Source organism: Antrostomus carolinensis, unplaced genomic scaffold, assembly GCF_000700745.2.
Source record: "Antrostomus carolinensis isolate BGI_N321 unplaced genomic scaffold, ASM70074v2 scaffold19000, whole genome shotgun sequence".
NCBI classification, from domain to species: Eukaryota; Metazoa; Chordata; class Aves; order Caprimulgiformes; family Caprimulgidae; genus Antrostomus; species Antrostomus carolinensis.
Window position 1 is genome coordinate 1 of NW_010290737.1, and position 20,316 is coordinate 20,316.

Consider the following 20,316-nt stretch of genomic DNA (forward strand, 5'->3'; position numbering starts at 1 on the left):
CCCAGCCTGTATTTATGTTTGGGATTGCTACAGGTTTTAAAATTGCTGTCATAGAATCATAGAACATTTGCTAATGGTCTCCTTGTATTAGATTGTATTAGGAAGAGTGTTGCCAGCAGGTTGAGAGAGGTTCTCCTCCCCCTCTGCTTAGCCCTGGTGAGGTCCCACCTCAAGTACTGTGTCCAGTTCTGGGCTCCCCAGAACAGGAAGGACATGGAACTCCTGGAGCGTGTCCTGGTCTAGACGACTAAGGTGATTAAAGGGCTGGAGCATCTTTCATGTGAGGAAAGGCTGAGTGAGCAGGGCCTGTTCAGCCTGGAGAAAAGATGACTCAGAGGGGATCTGATTAATGTTTATAAATATCTAAAGGGAGAGTGTCTAGAGCACAGGGCCAGACTCTTCTCATTGGCACCCAACAATAGGATGAGAGGCAACGGGCATAAACTGCAGCATAGGAAGTTCCACCTGAACATAAGGAAGAACTTCTTCACTGTGAGGGTGACTGAGCACTGGAACAGGTTGGCCAGAGAGGTTGTGGAATATCCCTCCCTGGAGATATTAAAAAACTGTCTGGACAAAATCTTGGTTCATGTGCTCTAGGAGTCCCTGCTTGAGCAGGGTGGTTGGACTGGATGGCCTTCAGAGGTCCCTTCCAACCTCAACCATTCTGTGCTTCTGTGAACATCTCAAGTTGGATGGGACTCATGAGGATCATCAAGTACAATTCCCTACTCCTCACAGGACTACCTAAAACACTGTCATGAGATATAAGCTAGAGTTGAAAGTATGATTACTAACTTCCTTAAGAAAGCACAACTAGAGTGTTTTTGGTCAAAGCAGTGCTAAATACAAATTATATTATTGGTAAAACTGAAAGTAGAAATCTGTCCCTGGTCCAAATTCTGTCCTGGCAATATAATGTCTCTCCACTAGACAAGAATTTAATTGATTAGATACAGGTGAGCATGTATAAATAAGTGAACTGGATCTTCTGTAAAATTAGAGTGAGTTCTGGAGGAATATTAAAGCAGTCATCCTTTTTCTCCATTTCATCAGCTTGATTTGTTCAACTCCAGTACTATGTCTTGTTCTATACTCATAAAACAAGAACAGATTATCTTTACTTTGTTTTCCAGACACTTGTTAAAATTGGCAAGTGGCAAGAGGTGACAGATCAACAGATCTAAAAATGGAACAAAAGCCACTCTTGACATGCCCAAGGCAGAGAGATCCAACTTGCATTAATTCTGCTGAACAAGAAACCTACTTGGCTTTTAAGTGAACAAGGAATTTATTGGTGTCACGCACTATGTGTGACCAACTTTCAGGCCATTGGGTGGATACATGTGTGGGGCACAGCTCAGTTCCCTCCTGCACAGGACGGCCTGCACTCACCGTCTCTGACTGAGCATGGCTGGCAAAGAGAGGGGCATTTTTTTCTATTTGATTTTTTACAAACAGCTGCTGCTGCTGTTTGCCATCAGTCTGGTATCAGAGTTAAAAACCTTATTTTCAAAGCAATTTGACAAGTCGGTGACATACCTCTTTAACTAGCAGGTAGGACCCAAGTGAGACAGCATCCAAACAAAATTAGATCCTAAGTGAAGAATGAGAAGGAAAGTTGCCCAGAGGGGTGCAATAATAAAAACTGACTGACCTCAAGGTAGTGGGGAGTGTGGGCTTGTTCGGGACTGCTATGTTAAGACATGACCTCTTCTAGCAGAGATATTTCAGCTGCCCTTTGCCCATGGGACACTCACAAGCACTGCGGTACCAGCCTGACACTGGTATCACACAGCACCTGCAGAGCTGGACCAAACCAGCTCTGACAGAGCTCACAGAAACTCTGCAGTCCAAGCCACCAAGTCCATGTAAGCCCAGTGGGGAGAGGATGGCTTCAGTAGGTCCCTGCTTCAAAGGGACTATGTAGGAAAAGCTGTTTGATAAAGATTTGGGGAGGGAAGAAGGAAGGACACAGAAGAACAGAAGTGTTTAGGTTCCTTGAAGGAAGGCACAGAGGTCTGTTTCCCTGTCTTGTCAGGCAGGTAGCCTAGCTTAGGACTTGCTCCAATGCCATCTAAAAAGCATCTCCTTCACCACGCTTCCAGCATTGTTGGAAGATAAGGCTCAAAGGCTTTTATTTCAGTTGGTAACTACTTTCCAGTTCAAGCAAACCACTTGAACACCATCCTTTGGTGCCTCCCATGATACATTACATGGCTGAGAGAGAAGGCACTTCTCTCCCCAACAGCAAAGGGTCCAACCTTCGCAGCGCATGCAAGACCAGTGAAGGCAGATCATCTTGGGCAAAGTTTTCTATTCTGCCAGTCAGCAGCAAAAAGGTAGTCTGGACACTGATGCTGTTCACATCAGCAGCCCCCAAGGGCTGAGCTATCCAGTCCTCCCTGCTTTGACTTGGCAATCTACCCTGTTTTGCTGCTGCAGTTGCAATTTGCAGCATTTCTTGATGATGACAAATCACATGTAGAACAGGAGAGGAGTAAAACAGCATAATGAAATTTTATTCTGAAAATATGGCAAGAGTCTAAGGCACTTCAAACATTTCAATACACATGACTAAAGTGAATGTGACAAGGTAATAGCATTCCATAAATACGCACCGACAACTTCGCTCAATTCCACTCAAGGGGAATATACAGCTGGTACCTCTAATTTTACTCTCCAATAAACATGTATGGAGCTTATACACTGACACAGTTAATAAAAATATGGTAACAGGACATGTAATTCTTCATGTAGCTTTTAATTATTAAGGAATATAAAATGTTGAAAACACTGTGCGAGTTAATTTTATAGATACTAGTATCTTTCATATAAAAAGTTATACATTATCCCCAATTAGCAAAAACTTACTTAGTGAACTTCAGACCTGACAAGAGGATCTATCCCCAATACCTACCCACTCACCCACCAGCTCGGGATCCACGGAGCTGACTATATAAGCAACTGCAACTTCTGAATTTCAAAGTAATTAAAAACATCAAAATAATGTTGGAATGAAATTTATGAAAGTTTTCTGTGATAAAGTCTAGGCACAGTAAATATAAGCATGTTTTAGAATTATTAAAAACAAGCCACTGGGACACTCCTGCATGGATAGCTTTAGAAGCCTTAGGCTGCACATAACATAGGAAAGGATAATCTATAGCAAAGAAAAACAGGATTTATGCCAATGTACGGAAAGACAAGTAGGTGAGCAAAAGCACAGTTCTGGCTAAGATTCTCAGCTGAGCACTACTTAACTATATTCTTGCTTCAAGTTTACAGTTTTCTATCTTTAGCACTAGATCTCTGCTTTCACTTTGCTGGTGAGTTCAGGCACAAGACAATTACATTCAGTATCTGTCTCAGTAAAACAGTAACATTTAGCAGCTTAAAGATGGCATAGAGATTTTTATAGATATTCATGCACTACTACTCAAATGTGGCTCTGTGCGTGGGACCAGGAGATGTCTTTCTGCTGAGCCTAGGAGTACCCTAGAAAAGAGGAAAGAACAGTTAATCAAAGGGAAATTATTTCAGCCAGCTGTATGAGAACACAGCACTCACAAGCACTCTGTTCAATCCCTTGCCATTTAATTGCACAGATTAATCTTTCTTTTTTCTTTTTTTTTTTTCTTTCATTTTAGGAAGAATGGTGCCAGCTATCATATAGCCTACTAACCGAGAGTGCATGTTGTTTAGACAGTGAAACATTTAGCAGCAGTTTATCATAAGAGCCAGTTGTGGCTCAGAGAGCAAGTGGACAGTTGCCAGAACACCTAAGACAGCACCAGGAACAGCTGTGTTTTGGTGATCAGGTCAATAATTAGCATTCCAATGATGCAACAGCACCTCTGCATGCTAGCCAGAGTCAGTGAACCCTGCTAGTGAGCTATCTTTACCCCCAGATAAAAGGGAGGAGGAGGAGGAGGTATCCTTCAGCCACGGTTCAGCCTTCTGCAGACAACCTCTATTCAAAAATGTACATTCCACTTAACAGCATAAAAATTATTCTGTGAATAAATTCAAAATTTAATGTGCTGCACTGCTGTACAACTGCCAGGTTTATGTTTTACTATTATGTTCAGGAGCAGCAAGTTAAAACATAAACTGTAGAAGATTGTGTACTAACCGGTGACTGGGTTTTGGAAAAGTTGACATGGGCATAAAGGAGAACTGCTATGTCCTTATGTCCAGCTTCCAGGGCTATTGAGAGTGCTGTACTGCCATCCTGAGAGAAGAAAGGAAGAATCAGTGCTTCTGTGCATTAACAGATCTCTTTAAAAGCCCCATCAGCCCCCAGAGAAGGGAAGCTAGGAAGTGGAGTCCCTACTGCTCAGGTAGACAGTTGGTTTAATTTAGAGTCTTGTTTTATTTCTTTTATTATAATTAAGTGACAATAAGCCTTGCACTGCTGTTTTATGAGGCAGTCCAATTGTCAGAGGCCTCATAATTTCTCTCAACAAGGAGTCTTGATTATTGCTGAGGAAGAATGAGCACGCCATTATCACAATAACGTTACATGTAGTGCTGTGTAAGACCAGCAATTTCAGAAGACTTGGCTGCCTGAGAGAAACTACCATGTCAGTGAGGAGTGGAAGAGAAGATAAGGGAGGGACAAATGCTAATCAAATATCATTATAATTGCTGTGTTACAATGATAATTTTTGTATTATAGCTCCCATTAACACTAAGAGCAGTTGTATTCGTAATTCCAAATGCTCCATGATGGAAGTTTAACTACAAACAGATGGATTTTCCTGGCCAAATACTGTCACCTCAGTTTCTCAGAAGACATTATCGCTTTCAGAAACCATAGTTGTTGAGGCTGCTAGAAGCAAAGAGTGCTTTTGCTGAAAGGGTAATTTATTGACCTGCTCTTTTCCCTTTCGACTATGGTCCAGGAAGAAGCAGATGTCAGACAACCTGTGATGTGAACCTCTGAGCTGTCAGAGTGGCATACTTGTAGGAAGCTGCCACATCCCCAATTCTGCATTCCTTGCTTCCTTTCCTTCCTGAAACTGGTGCATCACATGGCTACAAGCCCCTACTCTACAATGGTGTTTAAATGACAAGGCAGGCAGCTATAATCTCAGCACAAAACTCACAGTGGCTTGCTGGTACACTGCCTGGCTTTTTTGGCTCTTCTGCACAGAATCCACAACAGTGCCAGTATTTGAAATGTACTCTCATAGAGATTGCCTCTTCTGTTGGCTCTCTGAATGGAGCAGGTTTTCCAGCCACTGCCATAGCACTGGTATTAGAGAGGTCAGCACCAGTGTAAGAAAACTGTAAACCCTTTTTCCAGCGTGGGACACGATGGACAGCATCCAAGTGAAAGTCTTCTTATGAGACTACAGGGAGTGATTATACATAAATCTAATTGTCCTGAGCAGACCGGGAGCTAGAAGAGATGTCCACTACAGTGCACTATAATGCACTACAAATGCTCCACAGTCAACACCAGGAAAAGGCAAGTTCTTAAAGAGAGATGCTGAATCACTGTCAGAGTGGCATGCATCAGTAGGATGAAGCTCAGCTTACTACTGATCATGCTGACTGGAAAAGCGTCACTGTCACATTCAGAATAGCTAGGGGAATGCTAAAAATCTCATAATCTCATAGCACAGACAAACCCATTATAAAAAAAAAAAGCAGCAGACAAGCTTTGGGAAACAGTATCAAGCTGCCTACAGGAGCAGTTAAGTGTCATCTCCCAATAAAGACTTTAATTAGTGACTTGGTGAATAATAGTGCGAACAGCATCCAAGCCGCAGTAACCTAGATTGCCCCCAAAAGTGTTTGTTACGCTGAGGCCTTCTTAACATTTTCCACCCACGCCAGCTGTTACACACCACTGGCACCATCGGGCAACAGAGCCGGCTCCAGCAGCAGGTGAGTGAACAAACAGAAATGATGTCTCTGCCTCTCTGCAACAGCTTCAACAAATAACCACCCACTGCCCTCCCAGATCCCAAATCCAGGCTCCATTTCAGCGCTCAGTGTGTAAAGTAATAGGAAGAATGGAAATGTACCCAAAAAGTGATGTCGTTAATAAGAACAGAGTACTGGCAAGAAACCAGCTAAGTCAACATTTTCAAGCTTGAGAAGCCTACAGATCAAATTGTCTGCTGATAGTTTAGGCTGCAGTGATCCTTGCAAACAAGAAACAGGCAAGTGTCTTGCTTGGCACTGAAGTTACAGCCTGTATCTTTTTTTTTTTGTCAGGACAATGAGACCAAACCTGTACTTTCAAAAGTCGTGGTGTAGATACTATGCGAACATCCTGTGAAGAGACCTGTAGGGCTGATGTTTGCCCTAGACACAAGAAAAGCAACACGGCAAGGCTGTTAAGTCACTAGATAAGATCCTAACTGAAAACTGGAAGACTCCTGGGAAAGAGAGAAGGAATGTGAGAAGGGAAGATGTTTTACCATGAGCTAGGAAACCTTTTTTCTGTTCTGGCCACTGTACACCTACCATAAAACTAACCATCTAACTAACCACCTAACCATAAAAATTGCTACTGGGTAGGTCTGTTAGAAAAGCAAAGGCACTAGCCAAATAATCACAGCACTTGTTACCACTAAGCAGAGGATTCATGCAATTGGTACTTTGGTGCTGTTGAGTCAGAGATTCATGCAAGTAGATTTCAGCAGTTCTCCACTGCATCCAAAAAACCCCTGAATTAGAAAAACCTTCCAGAGTGGAGAAGCTGTTTGGCAGAAAGGCAACTCACATTGTCCTCCAGGGTGCCATTACACCCAGGCTGAGCCAGCAGAAGTTTGACAATCTCTACATGTCCGTGTTCGCTAGCACACATTAGAGCTGTAGAGCCTTCGTCGTCCTGGATATTGACGTCTGCACCACATGCCAGTAAAGCTTTAACCATGTCTATCCGCCCATGACTCACAGCTAGCATCAGTGCGGTCTGACCAGCCTGCATGGAAAGAAGAGGAAAGCCCAAATCACCGCACAGACAATCAGTGACAAAGCATGCACACTTACTATTTTTGGCACTGTGCTTCTTCTGGGGGGGGAAAAAAAAGTTATTTTATACAGCACTCTAAAGGCTCTGCTTGTAATTATTTAAATACTTTTTATGCATAATATATCCCACATTCACATAGCTCTTTATTAAATTAATGGAAGATATCGGATCTGCTTCCAGACACCTGGAGTTCCTTGGAAGGAGATAAATGGTACAGAATTTGTAAATGGTTCCCAAAATTCAGTAATGCTTCTTTCATATAACATGCAATCTTCATTTTTAGAAGAGATCCAGACTTGAGGCTCAACTATTCTTCCACAGCTCCATTTTGTATACAGCAATCAAAAACATACACACAAACATGAAAGACCTCAGAGGATGAAAGTGGATGAGTGCAAAAGCTGAACAGATGGAGATAGAAGTGTGGAAGGAAAGATAAAAAGACATGGGAGCATGAACAGTGTCTCATGACTGACCTGACTGGCTTTAGCATTCACGTCCCCACAGCTGAACAGCTCCTCCACTATCCCCATGTCCTTCTCCGCTTCCACAGCTGCAAGCGCAGCAAGCATGATGGGGGTATAGCCTGCCTTGTTCTGATGATTTACGTTACAGACATCTGCAGAGGAATGAGATAATTTATTTGGAAAGCAGGAACCCAAAAAGCAGCAATTGTGCTGATGAACTGAATAAACTGTTTGCAGAGCAGCCTATAAAAAGAAAAGGCAGCAATTGCTCTCATAATGGAAGCAATTCAAGGGAAAGTAGAGAAGGAGAGAAATAAACAGGGGTGCTCTTGAGCCTGAGAAAGAAAGGGATTCTCTTCTACTGTGCATTCAACGCAAGGGAGAGCACAAAGCCATTTTATATGTCATCAGTTAGGGCTTCCTTTATGTGTTTCATTTTTTTTTCCTTTTGTAAAAGCAAGTGGTCTGAAATTTGACATGACCATCAGGGTCATGGGTCTGAACCTCAGGAATACCATCAGGAAAGTCTTTAAGCTCCTCTCCTGAGGTGATCCACACTACAAAACAAAAACAGCCCAGCAACATGGTTAGTGGAAAAGCTGTTTCTCCTCAGCACAAACATTTTCCTGTAATTGGTGTTATTTTAAAGATCTGCGAGTGTACTTTGACCTGTTTTGGAGCTGTAGAAAAAACCTTTCAATTAAAGACTGTTTCCAGCTCTACAGAGTATTTGACTGTGAACAAAAGTACTCTGGGAACAAATACAGTCAAGTTCCCTGAGTAGTGCCAGCAACTGACAAGAGTTCTCCTTTTCATTCAAGTCTAACCCCTAGTCTGTCTCTGTTCCTAAAATTCTGCAGAAATACAGCAGGTCATCTTAGTTTACCAGGCAGCAGGGCTTTCAGTGTGCTCATCGTATTGGAAAGCACAGACTCAGACTTGCATAAACAGTATCTCTAGACTTGGTGTTAAACTGCACCACAGATATCTTAACAAGCAAAAATGTTTCAGGAAATTCTTCAGATTTATTGCCAAAGGTTTTTTTCTCTCTCCTTTTTTTTTTTTTTTTTTTTTTTAAAGTGAAAAGAACATGGCAGAAGCAATACAAGTACAGATGTAAGAAAATGCACATTTTTTCATGCTCTATCATGCTCATCTAGACATCACCTGTGCTACCTTATAACCAGTAGCCCAACCTTACTTTCAGAAGTCACTTCTGGGAAGCCACAGAACATGACACTCTGCTACATGCATTATTGCATGAGTAATGAATAATTATTGGAAGTGATGCTCTCCTACCCTGACTAGACTACTCCACCAGAGGTGTGTTTTCTGAAGTCACATTTCAGCTCCTTTTCGATAGGACTAATGAGTGGAGTTATTTTCCTATTTGCCTTCTTGGTAACACTGCATGGTGACACAGAGAAGTCTTGTCTCATCTCTCTTCCCACCAAATACACAGACACGGAGTTCTTGGACCAAGACTCTGCCTGTGGCATAGCCACAATGCAAAGTTGACAGCAGTGACCATTTAGACATGAACCAGAGGAAGACTGTTGAAACCTGAAGGAATATGCCTGTTTGCAAATATTTCCCAAGTGCTGGCATGTGCAGTGTGCTCCCACACACCTGGCACTATTCACAGTTTTTGGATTTTACAGTCAAAACCCATTGTGTTAATAGAAATACATCAGCTGATGTGAACTACAGGAGTCCTGACTTCCATCAACAGATGAGCGTGCTTAAGCTACCCTGAGAGACCCAGAGATGCAGAGGGGCAGTTTCCTGCCAGTGCCCTGCTGAAGAGCCAGCCTGCTGCGTTTCACTGTGCTCCTGACATTCCCTGCATTCCCCTGCTGTGACTCACTCTTCCCCAACAGGCTGCATTCAAACAGGACCAGAGATTGCAAAGCACTCTGCCTTCCTGCTGAGGAAGTCTCTGCGTGCGACAGATGTGCTGGGTTATCACAGCTGAGATTTGTATCATTAATATCCTTGTTTATCTGATGCCATCGTTCTGGACTTACAAATATTGCCAGGCTTACACTCCAGCCACATCATTGGCCTAGTTAAGCTTCACAACCAACTGTGACAGGTTTTATAACTAGTTAGAGAATGGAACTTCAGTCAGGGAGCAAAACTAGGCTTGAGCAGATCACATCTTGCCTGGGACCAGCTCCAAAGTGTGATACCTTCTGCAGGCTGCCTTCTGGCTTAGCACATGTGGGGAGCAGATGCTCTAGAGTCTCCTCTCTGCCACTACCCGCTCTGCATGTGTGTTGCAAGGGGACTGAAAGAAGGAAGCAACAGGGATTGAGAGAAGGAAGCAACAACAAAAGCAACTAAATGAAGCATCATCACATTGTTCGTGGGTCAGCAAAATGCTCCTATATGCCAGAACGCTATATTGCTCCAGTTTCTCAGGAGAGCAATATACATGTCAAGGTGGTAGCCAGAAAAAACTTCTGTATTGTTCTAGTAAGAGAAAGCTAGACTAGTTTGAGTGTTAAACGTGGATGTTTATACCTAAATGCATCTTCCTCCATCAGCACCTTTGGCTGAGCAGCAGCTGTGCTGCCTCCAGAGAAAACTGCTGGAAGCTGGTGCTGCTGAACTTGGGACTTCAGTTCAAGGTTCACGGATCTACCTATCTGTCCCAAACACTGGTCAACTCTGTATATCATTTACTTGAGTGTTTTTGTAGCTTCTTCAAGAGCCATCACCATCATCTCCAAAGCTAGCACTAGAAAAAAGGATTCTACACTATCCAAGTGAGCCACCACCTAACTGTTAAAACAGCAGCCTGAGGAAGTCCAAACTTGATCTCTTGCTCATCAAGAATTTAACCCGTGAGGACTGCAAAAATAAAAAAAAAAATTTAAAAAATGCAAACAAGCGAACCTACTTGCATCCAGAAGAAGCTTTACAATTTCAAAGTTAGAATGTGAGACACTGTAATGCAGAGCCGTGTTTCCATTTCCATCTGCCATATTGATGATATGTCTGAGGACAGCAGGAGAAATATCTTCAAATGCAGTTATGTAGTCACCAACCATTTCAGGGACAGCCGACTTCTGACTTGAGATACGAAACCACTCATGCTGGATGGTATTTAAACAGAACCTCTGCCAAAACCAAGACAGAAAAAATTACATATGGGAAATCTATTTAAAGGATTTTCCATCCCACAAGTCAGCAATGCAGGAGGTCAAGTCTTTTTTAGTCAAATGTGGGAAGAAAGTATTCAGCTTGCAAACAAGATGTACGAACTGAAGCTTCCCCTCTGACTAAACTCCTCTTTTAAACACCAATGGTTTACCTCCTCTCATTTCACCTCATTTTCCGGAATGGTTCACCTCTGAGGGCACAGAATTTTAGGATGAGATTACTCCCAGAATTAATGGGCATCAAATACTGGTGAACTGAGAAAAGACTTGGAGTAATCATTTCCATGAAATACATAACCAAGTTTATAAATCACTGATGAACCCAAGACTAAGAGCAGTGGGAATGCACATTTCTCAAGGACTTAAAGCAACAGCAGCTAAGTCAGTTAGGCCCAGTCCTCAGGCATGAATTATCAAAGGCACAAAGTACAGGAGAACTGGCTGGACAGCAGTTCTGCAGGAGAAGAGCTGGGCATTACAGAAGATTACAAGCTGAACCTGAGTTAACAACATCACACTGTAATGAAAAAGGCAAATACTGTTTTACGGTGAATAAAGAGATTTATAAGTTGCACAGCACGTGATGCAGTCCCTTCTCTCTGCCTAGCACTGTGAAGGTAGCAGCTGGACTACCTTGTCTGGTCTGATCACTGAACGACACAAAATATTTGGTCAAAACAGTTTCAAAGGTGAGCAGTGAGAACAATCAGAAGTCAAGGAAATCCAGCCTACAGGACAGTCAAGAAGGACTGGAGATGCTCTGAAATAACAGCAAGGGAAAGGAATCTCATAACATTTTCACAGTGCAAAAGGCTGTTGCAGTGAGAAAAGAAAGAACCTGTTCTTCACCTGCAGGATGGATGGCTGCAGCAGTAAGGGATTTTAGCTGCAACGAGAAGATGCAGGCTAGACATTCAGGATAAACTTTCCCATTGCTATACAGTGAGGATGGTGTATAGCAATGGGAAAGTTGGGGTTTTTTTTAAATTTCTTAGTTGTTTAGGATCCTTAAGTTTCTCCTTACCTAGGAGCCTCTCAGGCCAGGTAACTGTCTATTTGGAACAACGTAGATAGAGCAGATCTAGCTGTGAGTCAAGGAGAGCAGCTCCTGCACTAACCCCCAGCTCTGACTTTCTAAGACAATTTCTCTAACCTGGAAGGACCACGATGTCCTTCTTCTCTTCTCATAAAACTCCCACCCGCAAGGCAGCCAGTAAGTCCAAGGACAATTTTTCACAGAAGATGCTCAACATGCTTCTCTAGCCTCTAGGGAAAACATAGAGGATCTGTACCAGTAGCTCTACAGGGGGTCTGTGTCTGGTAAATGGAGAATAATCTACACATGTCAGTACTACATATATATCTGTACTATCTATACATATATACAGAATATTCTACATCAGTACCACTATAAAAAAACTTACAAGGTCCAACCATTTGAGTTAAAAGACCACGTGTATTGTGAACATACAGAGCTGAAACACAAAATACGTAATTTTTTTTTTTTATTTAGGCACTACTGAGTGCAAAATACTATTAAGAACTTATTTTTTACAGTCACAGTAGCACACGCATTATTAAGTAAATGGTACACTTTTTTACTCAAGTACTCCATCACATCCCAAAGGGAGCAGTCCGCAGCTCTTTCTGGTGTAAACAGCAGCTACCAGAGCCGAGTATGTTGGAAGAGGTTGGGACAATTTATACAAATCCCTAGCTGTACTGAAGTTTACCCTTTTAGGACAAGACTTCTTTATCAGCAGACAGAGAAAGAACAAGAGCTGATTAGTCTGCAGTTTCCAGCTACAAAGCACCACTTGTACTGGCAAACACTTTAAGCACAAGAAAGAAACATGTAAATTTGAATTATACTTCCAAGGCAGAGATTACCACCTGGTTATGCCATTTTTGACACTTTACACTCCAACTGAGCCTGAAGCATTTGTTGTCTGAATGCCTGAGGACTGACTCCTGAAGGACTGACACAGGATTAAAAACTACCTCTCATAACTGTTTTAAAGAACCTTTCAGAACATTTCCTGGATCACAAATGTCACAACTGGACATAGACAACACTACTGTCTTACAGACAATATTATTGTCTCTAAGAAGCTGCAGATGCTCTGCAGTAGAGGAGACTGGCACTGGTTTGTTGCCTTTTGCATCACAGCACAACTGTAACTAATTCAGTATCACTAAGCAGTGTTCCCTTGCTTTCAGACTGCCCTCACAAAGTAGCATAGGCAAATCCTGTGTGAGGCATATAGGCAAGTCCTAAATGAGGCAAATACAACCTTATTTCTTGAGACTGAGTATTAACAATGAATCCTCCTTACTCCCTGCTGCACTGATAAAAGCTACCAGGGCAGTATGTGAGGCAGAAAGAGTATCCCTGTGCTTAGAAGGAGGCAGAGCACCTGCAGTTTCAGAACAGACTAAGCTTTTGTCATGGGAAGAAAAGGCTCCTCACCCCTTGCCATCTATTAATGTGAGGCCTGAGAGCAGTGCTAAAGCAACACTTACAAAAATAACACAGGAATGCACAAATGTGTTGAAATTGTGCTTTCATGTTATTATTTTTACGTATGTGCCTTGGGACTATAACACACGAGCACACAAAGCAGCAGTACATTCTCTGGACAAAAGTCTCCTGTTAAAAAAGCACTTTATGGCTCTTCCAGCAAAGATTAAATCCTCTTGTGCCCAGCCACTGCAGTGCTCGTCCTGTAAAACCATAAGTTATCCCTCCCTGAAGCTTTTCTCAGATAAAATTTTGCCCTGCATTGCTTACCACATCTTTGTTGGTCAATGCCTTGGGGTCATCAATGTTGTTTCTCAGCAGATGACAGGCAGAAAGCATCTTTTCACTTAGTTCGTATCTGAGGGAGAGAGCAGAATACATGGCACGTTTCAATTTTTCTCTTGGTGTTTCAGCATAGAAACATTTACCTTTCTGAAAGTTGTGTGAGAATTAACATTTCCAGGCAAGCCATCAGCTGCTGCAATGCAGAAGCTGCTCTCGCAGCCCTTCTCCACAGGGACCCCCCTCCACAGCAAGCAGAGATGCTGGCGAGGCCGTAGACCTCCGCAAGGAGGAAAAATGCGTTTCCCAGATGTACGCAGGAGGAGCAGCAGGAACAGAGAGCAGGCAACGTATCACTTCTGTGCTTTAGACTTGGCAACCCTTTTAGTGGAAATTCTCACCCACTGCTGTACGACTGCAGAGCATGTATTATATACTCTGTGCTTTGATTACTTGATTAACAATAGGAAATGCCAATAGTTGTGATGGAAATAGAATTAACCGGTAGGAAAGGACACAGCTGGTGCCTCCCTGCCAGCTCCCGTTCACTGTAACCAGCCTTTCTCATCCCATGCACTCTGGAAATCTACTCTCTTTCTCCAGTCCCCATTCATGTTTCCACTTCTGTCCCTTTTCCATTACATATTTCAAAACTCAGGGAACAGGTGAATATAAGAAGGTCCATGCCCCATGCCACATAGCAGGCCAGGCTGTGGCCAACCATCTCTGCCTACAACCTACCACAGAGAATAATGCAAATATTCCAGGAAAATTCTCCCAAGAAGTGGAGAGGCTAACACACTCAGGTGTGTAAGGCAGGCATTTTAGCCCTCCAGGGTTACAAGCCAGCTGCTGGTGCTTCCAGAGCAATGAAATGCTCCACCACCACACAGATGATGCTTGGTCCTACGTCGCCATGCGCCCTTGCCTCTTGCCCTCAAAGGGTAATGCCAGGGCAGCCAGCTTGCAAAGAACATGCTCCTCAAGCTATCTAAGCTGTCCTGCTGCTCCTCTTCACAATCACCCCTTGAGAGGGTAAATGTAAATTAGAAAGCTCCTTTGAGAATTTATGCCATGTGTAAAGTAGCAGGCCATCCTACAGTACTGTAAAAATAAAGCTCAGGGCACTTCAGAACTCACAGCTCCAAGGCCTATGAATAGCTCTTAATTATGAATTTTTGCATTTCTTTTATTTAGTGGTTGAAAATCACAGATAATTTTGACGCTAAGCTGTATCTCCAGTGAAACATGACATCCTAATTTTGTCTTAGCTCTTTTACTGTTATTATTCCACTTACTTAATTTTCCAAGCTAGTACATTTGTAAATATCTGGTGAACCCAGTATCCCTTCACTATGTTTATACTTTCTTTCGTCCATTCACTTATCAAGAATTGGTAAAAATTCACCACACTAGTGCCTTCCATGTGCCAAAACCCCCCTGCCTTACCTGTCAAATTCTACCTTACACAGCTCACGGCCAGCAATTTGAAAAGTAACTTAGGCATGAAATGCTGCACCAGTGTGTGATGGTGGCCTTAAAGTATATTATAGCATATGAGCTCATATGAAGTATTTGATTGCAGGGTTGGACACCCTCCTCGCTGCTGTACCCCATGGTTTTACTGAGCAGTACCAGCCATGGCTAAGATGCTGCGGAAGTACAAATTCAAGATGTGCTCCCAGCAGGCTGCTGACCTGGTGTGCACGGTTCAAGACTCATTTCTTGCTAACTTACTGTTTTACAGACCAGGCTGTTAACAAGGCATTGTGTGCTCCCAAACAAGTGCCGCCTGTGACCTGGGAGAGCCTCTGCCAGGCTGGGGGGGCAGCCACCAGGGTCTTGCTATAAATGGACTATTCCAAACCACTGGGGTCAGCTGCTGGAAAGGACACCCTCCGACACCTTCTCCCTGCTCACACACGGTCATTATGTGATGAAACGACCTCTGGTTACCCACTTGAGGAGGAGGGAAGTGGGCACCAGTTGAGCAGTGATGGGGCTGGTGCTTTCTCCCTCAGCATGGGCAGAGCCTGCACTCGGCCCATGCAAGGAAGCAGTGGGTAGCCCCTCCAGAGGCATGGGGCAGCGGGCGAGCAGCCTACCTCTCTCTGATTTCCACCTCCTCGGCCTCGCACTCTGGGGGGCTGCTGTCCTTCTCTGCCCCCATGGCACAGAGCTCTGAGGCAGGCCGCCCCTCCTCTGTGAGCCGGCTGCAGGGGTACTCGTGGCCCTCGCTCTCCTCCTCCGAATCTGACGAGGAGCTCTCCTCAGAGCTGGAGTCATCGCTGGATGTCGTCTCGTACCTGAGGGGAGAATGGGTAAGGGCAGGGGTGCCTGCTCGGTGCTATTCAGCAGTGGTTGGTACCCACCTGTGCTGGTGCAAGTTGAAAAATGCCTTGCAAAGTCTCAGTTCTCCTGTTTTCTACTCAGAGACCTCTTCTACTCACTAAACGCAGTGCCACTGACACAGTGATTATTAAGTGCACAGTGTGTAATGAAAGAAGAACAACCTCTTTTAAACAGAAATTAACAGTCTATTAGACCTTGGCTTAGCCCCAAAATGAAATTGCTTTGTTCAGAGCAAGTTGTGTCGTTGCCTTACTAGACAGACATAAGCAGCGAAGTGAACAAAGATATCTAAAGACAAAAGCCAAAATTTTAACATTTTTTTCTGTGACAATCCAAAACATTTTGATATTTAAGGTGAAATATAAGTGACTTGGACAATTATAATGCTGATTCTAATGACCTGTCCTACCTCACCAACCTCATCAGTTGACAAATTAACATACTAAGCCTGTTCTCCTAATGTACACCAGTGATTTATGAGTGATCACATTCCCCCACTCTAAGTAATAATACTTTTAGTGAAAATGTATGAAATGAAGTAAGTGCAATATTCAGGCTATATACAGCATTTGTACTAGAGAAAAACTAATCTGAGGAAAGGGCTACAAAAGCTACATAAAAACAATTTGGTGAAACCATTTTAAAGTTCTTTGCAACATTCTGCAAGGGTAAGCAATATTTTTAAGGAAGATAGTTTTCCATACTGCTTTCTGTATTTGTATAGCAAAGTTTTTGCATTTATCTAGTGCAAAGCCAGAAATGTTAATTCTTAGGCAATGCCATCTCTTGCTGTACTGTTCAACAGCACAGTACTGCAATTCTCAGCTGCTGAAGATATATTAAAAGTTTTCCTTACTAAAACATTGCCTGAGAAATGTTCCCATGGCTCTCTGAGTTTGTTTCATCTTCCTGTGTTAAATCTGTCAGCAATCTAATCTGCAGGTACTTGAGACTGATGCCACTTATGTCTTGCGAGCACAAAAGGTTCACAAAGGATTAAGATGAGCTCAGGTGTTTCGTTCTTCCCTCCAATCTTTAATCTCAGCAGATGCACCTGAGCCTGAAGGACAGGCCAAAGCCCTGCATACGCTCCTGGGTTCCTCCCTTCCTTCCCACCGTGAAACTGCTGTAATGACAGATTTTTTAGAGACAGGTCTCTTACCCGCCATTAATGCCAACAAACTGCAAGTTCTTCTTGGTGTTGTTCAAATCCTTCTTCCCATCCCTTTTCTTCATGATAGATTTGAGTGTGTTTTCATTATTAGTACATACTGTTGAAAAGGGAGACAAAGCACACGTATCAGTACAAATCTGCAGCCGGCTTTGACTGCAGCAGCTTTAGACAATTTTTCAAAATAAAGAGACAGCTTTCTGTTTCATTTACCAACTGAAGCTGGGCTTTATCATCTTTTTATACATACAGTCATGGTGTGAGATGCACATTGGAAGAACTTTCAAACAGAAAACTAGTTTAGCCTAACTTTCCTATTTTCTAACATGCTGCTAATCTTTATGATGCTTTAGAAAACTTTAAGGAAAGACATGTTTGATTTTTTTCTTTGCTATTTGTGAAAAACTTATAACACTGAAATGGGTTACTCTGCTCTGTTAAGAAAATCTTCATTCTTGGTGTCAGATAACATAAGCTCATTGCCAGAATTAATGGATTAGTACAGACAGCACATTCAACAATAAACTGTTCAACAAAGTGGAGATGTTCAACCAAGGCTGCTCTTTTAGATTTTAGTGTCATAGAATCACAGAACATACTGGGTTGGAAGGCACCTTCAAAGGTCATCTAGTCCAACTCCCCTGCAGTGAGCAGGGACATCTTTACTAAAGCAGGTTGCTCAGAGCCCCATCAAGCTTGACCCTGGATATCTCCAGGGATGGGGCCTCCACTATACATCTCTGGGCAACCTGTTGTAATGATCTACTACCCTCATATTGAAGAACTTTTTCCTAATATCCAACCTAAATCTACCCTTTTCTAGTTTAAAACCATTACTCCCTCATCCTATTGCTAGATGTCCTTGTCAACAGCTTCCCCAGCTTTCTTATTGGCACCTTTCAGGTACTGGCAGGCTGCTATAAGGTCCCCCCTGGAGCCTTCTCTTCTCCAGGCTCAACAACCCCAACTCTCTCAGCCTGTCCTCATAGGAGAGGTGCTCCAGCCCTTGGATCATCTTTGTGGCCCTCCTCTGGACATGCTCCAACCGCTACACATTCTTCTTGTGTTGAAGGCTCCAAAACTAGACACAGTATTCCAGGTGAGGTCTCATCAGAGCAGAGTAAAGGAGGAGAATCACCTCTCTCAATCTGCTGGCCACACTTCTGTTGCAGCCCAGGATGCAGTTGGCCTTCTGGGCTGCAGATGCACACTGGTGGCTCATGTTCAGCTTTTCACCCACTACCCAAGTCCTTTTCCTCAGGGCTGCTTTCCAGCACATCATCTCCTAGCCTGTATCAATAACAAGGATTGTCTGAAACAACTTTTAAATCAATCTCTGAGCATAAGACAGGTAAAACAATCATACAAATTCAAGCTGGTTCAAAAAAAAAAAAAAAATTAACCCTTTCTTTCTCAGCACATTTTTCTTATGAAGACACTAAATGGCATTTCACTGATGCACCACAATCTGCCATTTAAAAACTAACCACTGTCTGCAGACACAAGGTCTGTGACTCTCCCCATAGCTGCACCTTTCCCTGCTTTCATGATTTTGAGAACCCTGAAAACCTTCTTTAACTGTATTTCATATTCAAACTCGATCAGCACAATGAAAGACAAATATGAGCCAGTTATTACCATAGAGGCCAGAAGCAAGCTGGTCATCTGTCAGGTTAATTGGAGCGAGAGTTTTGTCCTGAGAAGAAAAGGACTTCCTTCCCCGAACAGCTTCCACCAGGGGAGTCTTCCTCTCCTCCTGAGCAGGCACAATGTCCTGCTCTAATTTCAGCGTTCGCAAATTTGAAGTTAAGTGGGCGTTTGCAAGTTGGCCATGAGGGATGTACTCCAAAGTAGCACCTGCCAGAGAAGACAGTAGGCATCATGGAGGAGTCAGACCAAAACATTTCCATAAACACTGTGATCAACAGGGGAAAAAACACCAACTGGGAAAAAAAGGGCAACACTTGTGTTTCACAATACTCTTTTCTGAGGATCCAATAGGAAAAGGGTGTGATTGCTTTCAGAAAACATACAAAAAAATAGCTGTGATTTTTTTCTTTCCATGAAAACATACAAAACGAGGAAAAACTATAAAGATATTGGCTTTAAAACGTATGAAAGGAATGGTCCTTCCTTTTCCTTCTCTTAGGGCATGTGTGGTGACCCCAGCTCTGGCCACCCAGGCTCAGGGCAGATGTGCTGAGCTGCTCCTTCTCTGACGTGGCTGAAGAGTGTGCCACTCATGGGCTCTCCAGGTTCCTTCTGCAACAGCAGTGCCCTTTTTATCTTACTTTTTTTTAAGAAATGACATCTTCCATGAATGTAGAAACTTTTTAGGAAATCTTCCTTTTTGCCAGCATTCCACTAATTCTGGAAGTTACATACTTCACCCAGTTACTGAGACAACTGCAAAGAACTCCCACCCACTGCATTTCTTTCTTTTTGACAGGATTGTACTGAGCTAGTAGTTGTATTTAAATCAAACTCCAAATGTTTGAGTTATACCTTTTTTTTTTTCTTATTTGCTGGCATCCACTCATTTTTTTCCTTTGTGTATTTAAAAGGCAGTGCTAATTACACACAGACTTACAGATTCCCCTGGAGTTCCTCCAGCTGTGCTATTACAACTGCTCTACAAAGCTGCACAAATGCTTTTCCTTGTGGAACACACTGGTTTTTTATACACACATTCTTCCTTATGTGATCTTGCTAGCATTTCAAGGGAAAAAAAAAAAAAGAGAATGTTTAACTTCAAACACTATTTTTCTTTCAAAGCTTGCTTCAAATCACTTGTGCCTCCACAGATTTTTCCTTTGTATTTATCAAGAGGTAAGCCACAGCCTCATTCAAATAGATGAGTGGCACTGCACAGGATGCTAACATATTATAGTAAGGTAAATTCAAAATATTCATTTTAGAAACACAGCTGACAGCCTTCCTGTTCTTGCTAAACTGCCTTTCCCCCTTCTTTTTCTTTTTTTTTTTTTTTCCCCTGTAACAGCACATAGTGAAGCTGATTTTTCCAAACGTTGTCACTTCCCAGCAACTTCCTCCTCTTTGCTCCCTTTCACACCATCTCCAAGTTCCCAACCAAGTCTCACCCCACATGCATTTCCAAAGCGCCTTTTCCAGCAACAAGACCTACAGCCTACTTCCACCACTGCTTACAGCTCCTCCAAGCTACAGGGAGAAGCTGCCTGCAAGGAAAGGCACATGGCAGGGTATCAACAGACACGTCACTACAAGTACAGCCAAAAAGCTTCTGCGCTCTAAGGGAAGCAGGGGGTGAAGCTGGCAGCCACCCCAGTGCAGAAGCAACCCCTCTAGAGACATGCCTACATGCTCAGGATGAAATGGGCACA

At 42.9% G+C, this 20,316-nt stretch overlaps 1 protein-coding gene across 1 annotated transcript; it reads right to left on the reverse strand.

Annotated features, from left to right (window-relative positions):
- Positions 1 to 2,661: 2,661 nt before the first annotated feature.
- Positions 2,662 to 18,811, reverse strand: LOC104519295 (KN motif and ankyrin repeat domain-containing protein 1; the record flags this gene model as incomplete). The annotated part of the gene is made up of 9 exons (XM_010174312.2): positions 2,662 to 3,498; positions 4,136 to 4,234; positions 6,743 to 6,943; positions 7,471 to 7,613; positions 10,367 to 10,586; positions 13,420 to 13,507; positions 15,537 to 15,737; positions 16,946 to 17,054; positions 18,593 to 18,811. Coding segments are annotated over 9 exons (1,343 nt in total), but the record flags the coding sequence as incomplete, so codon positions are not given.
- Positions 18,812 to 20,316: the final 1,505 nt, after the last annotated feature.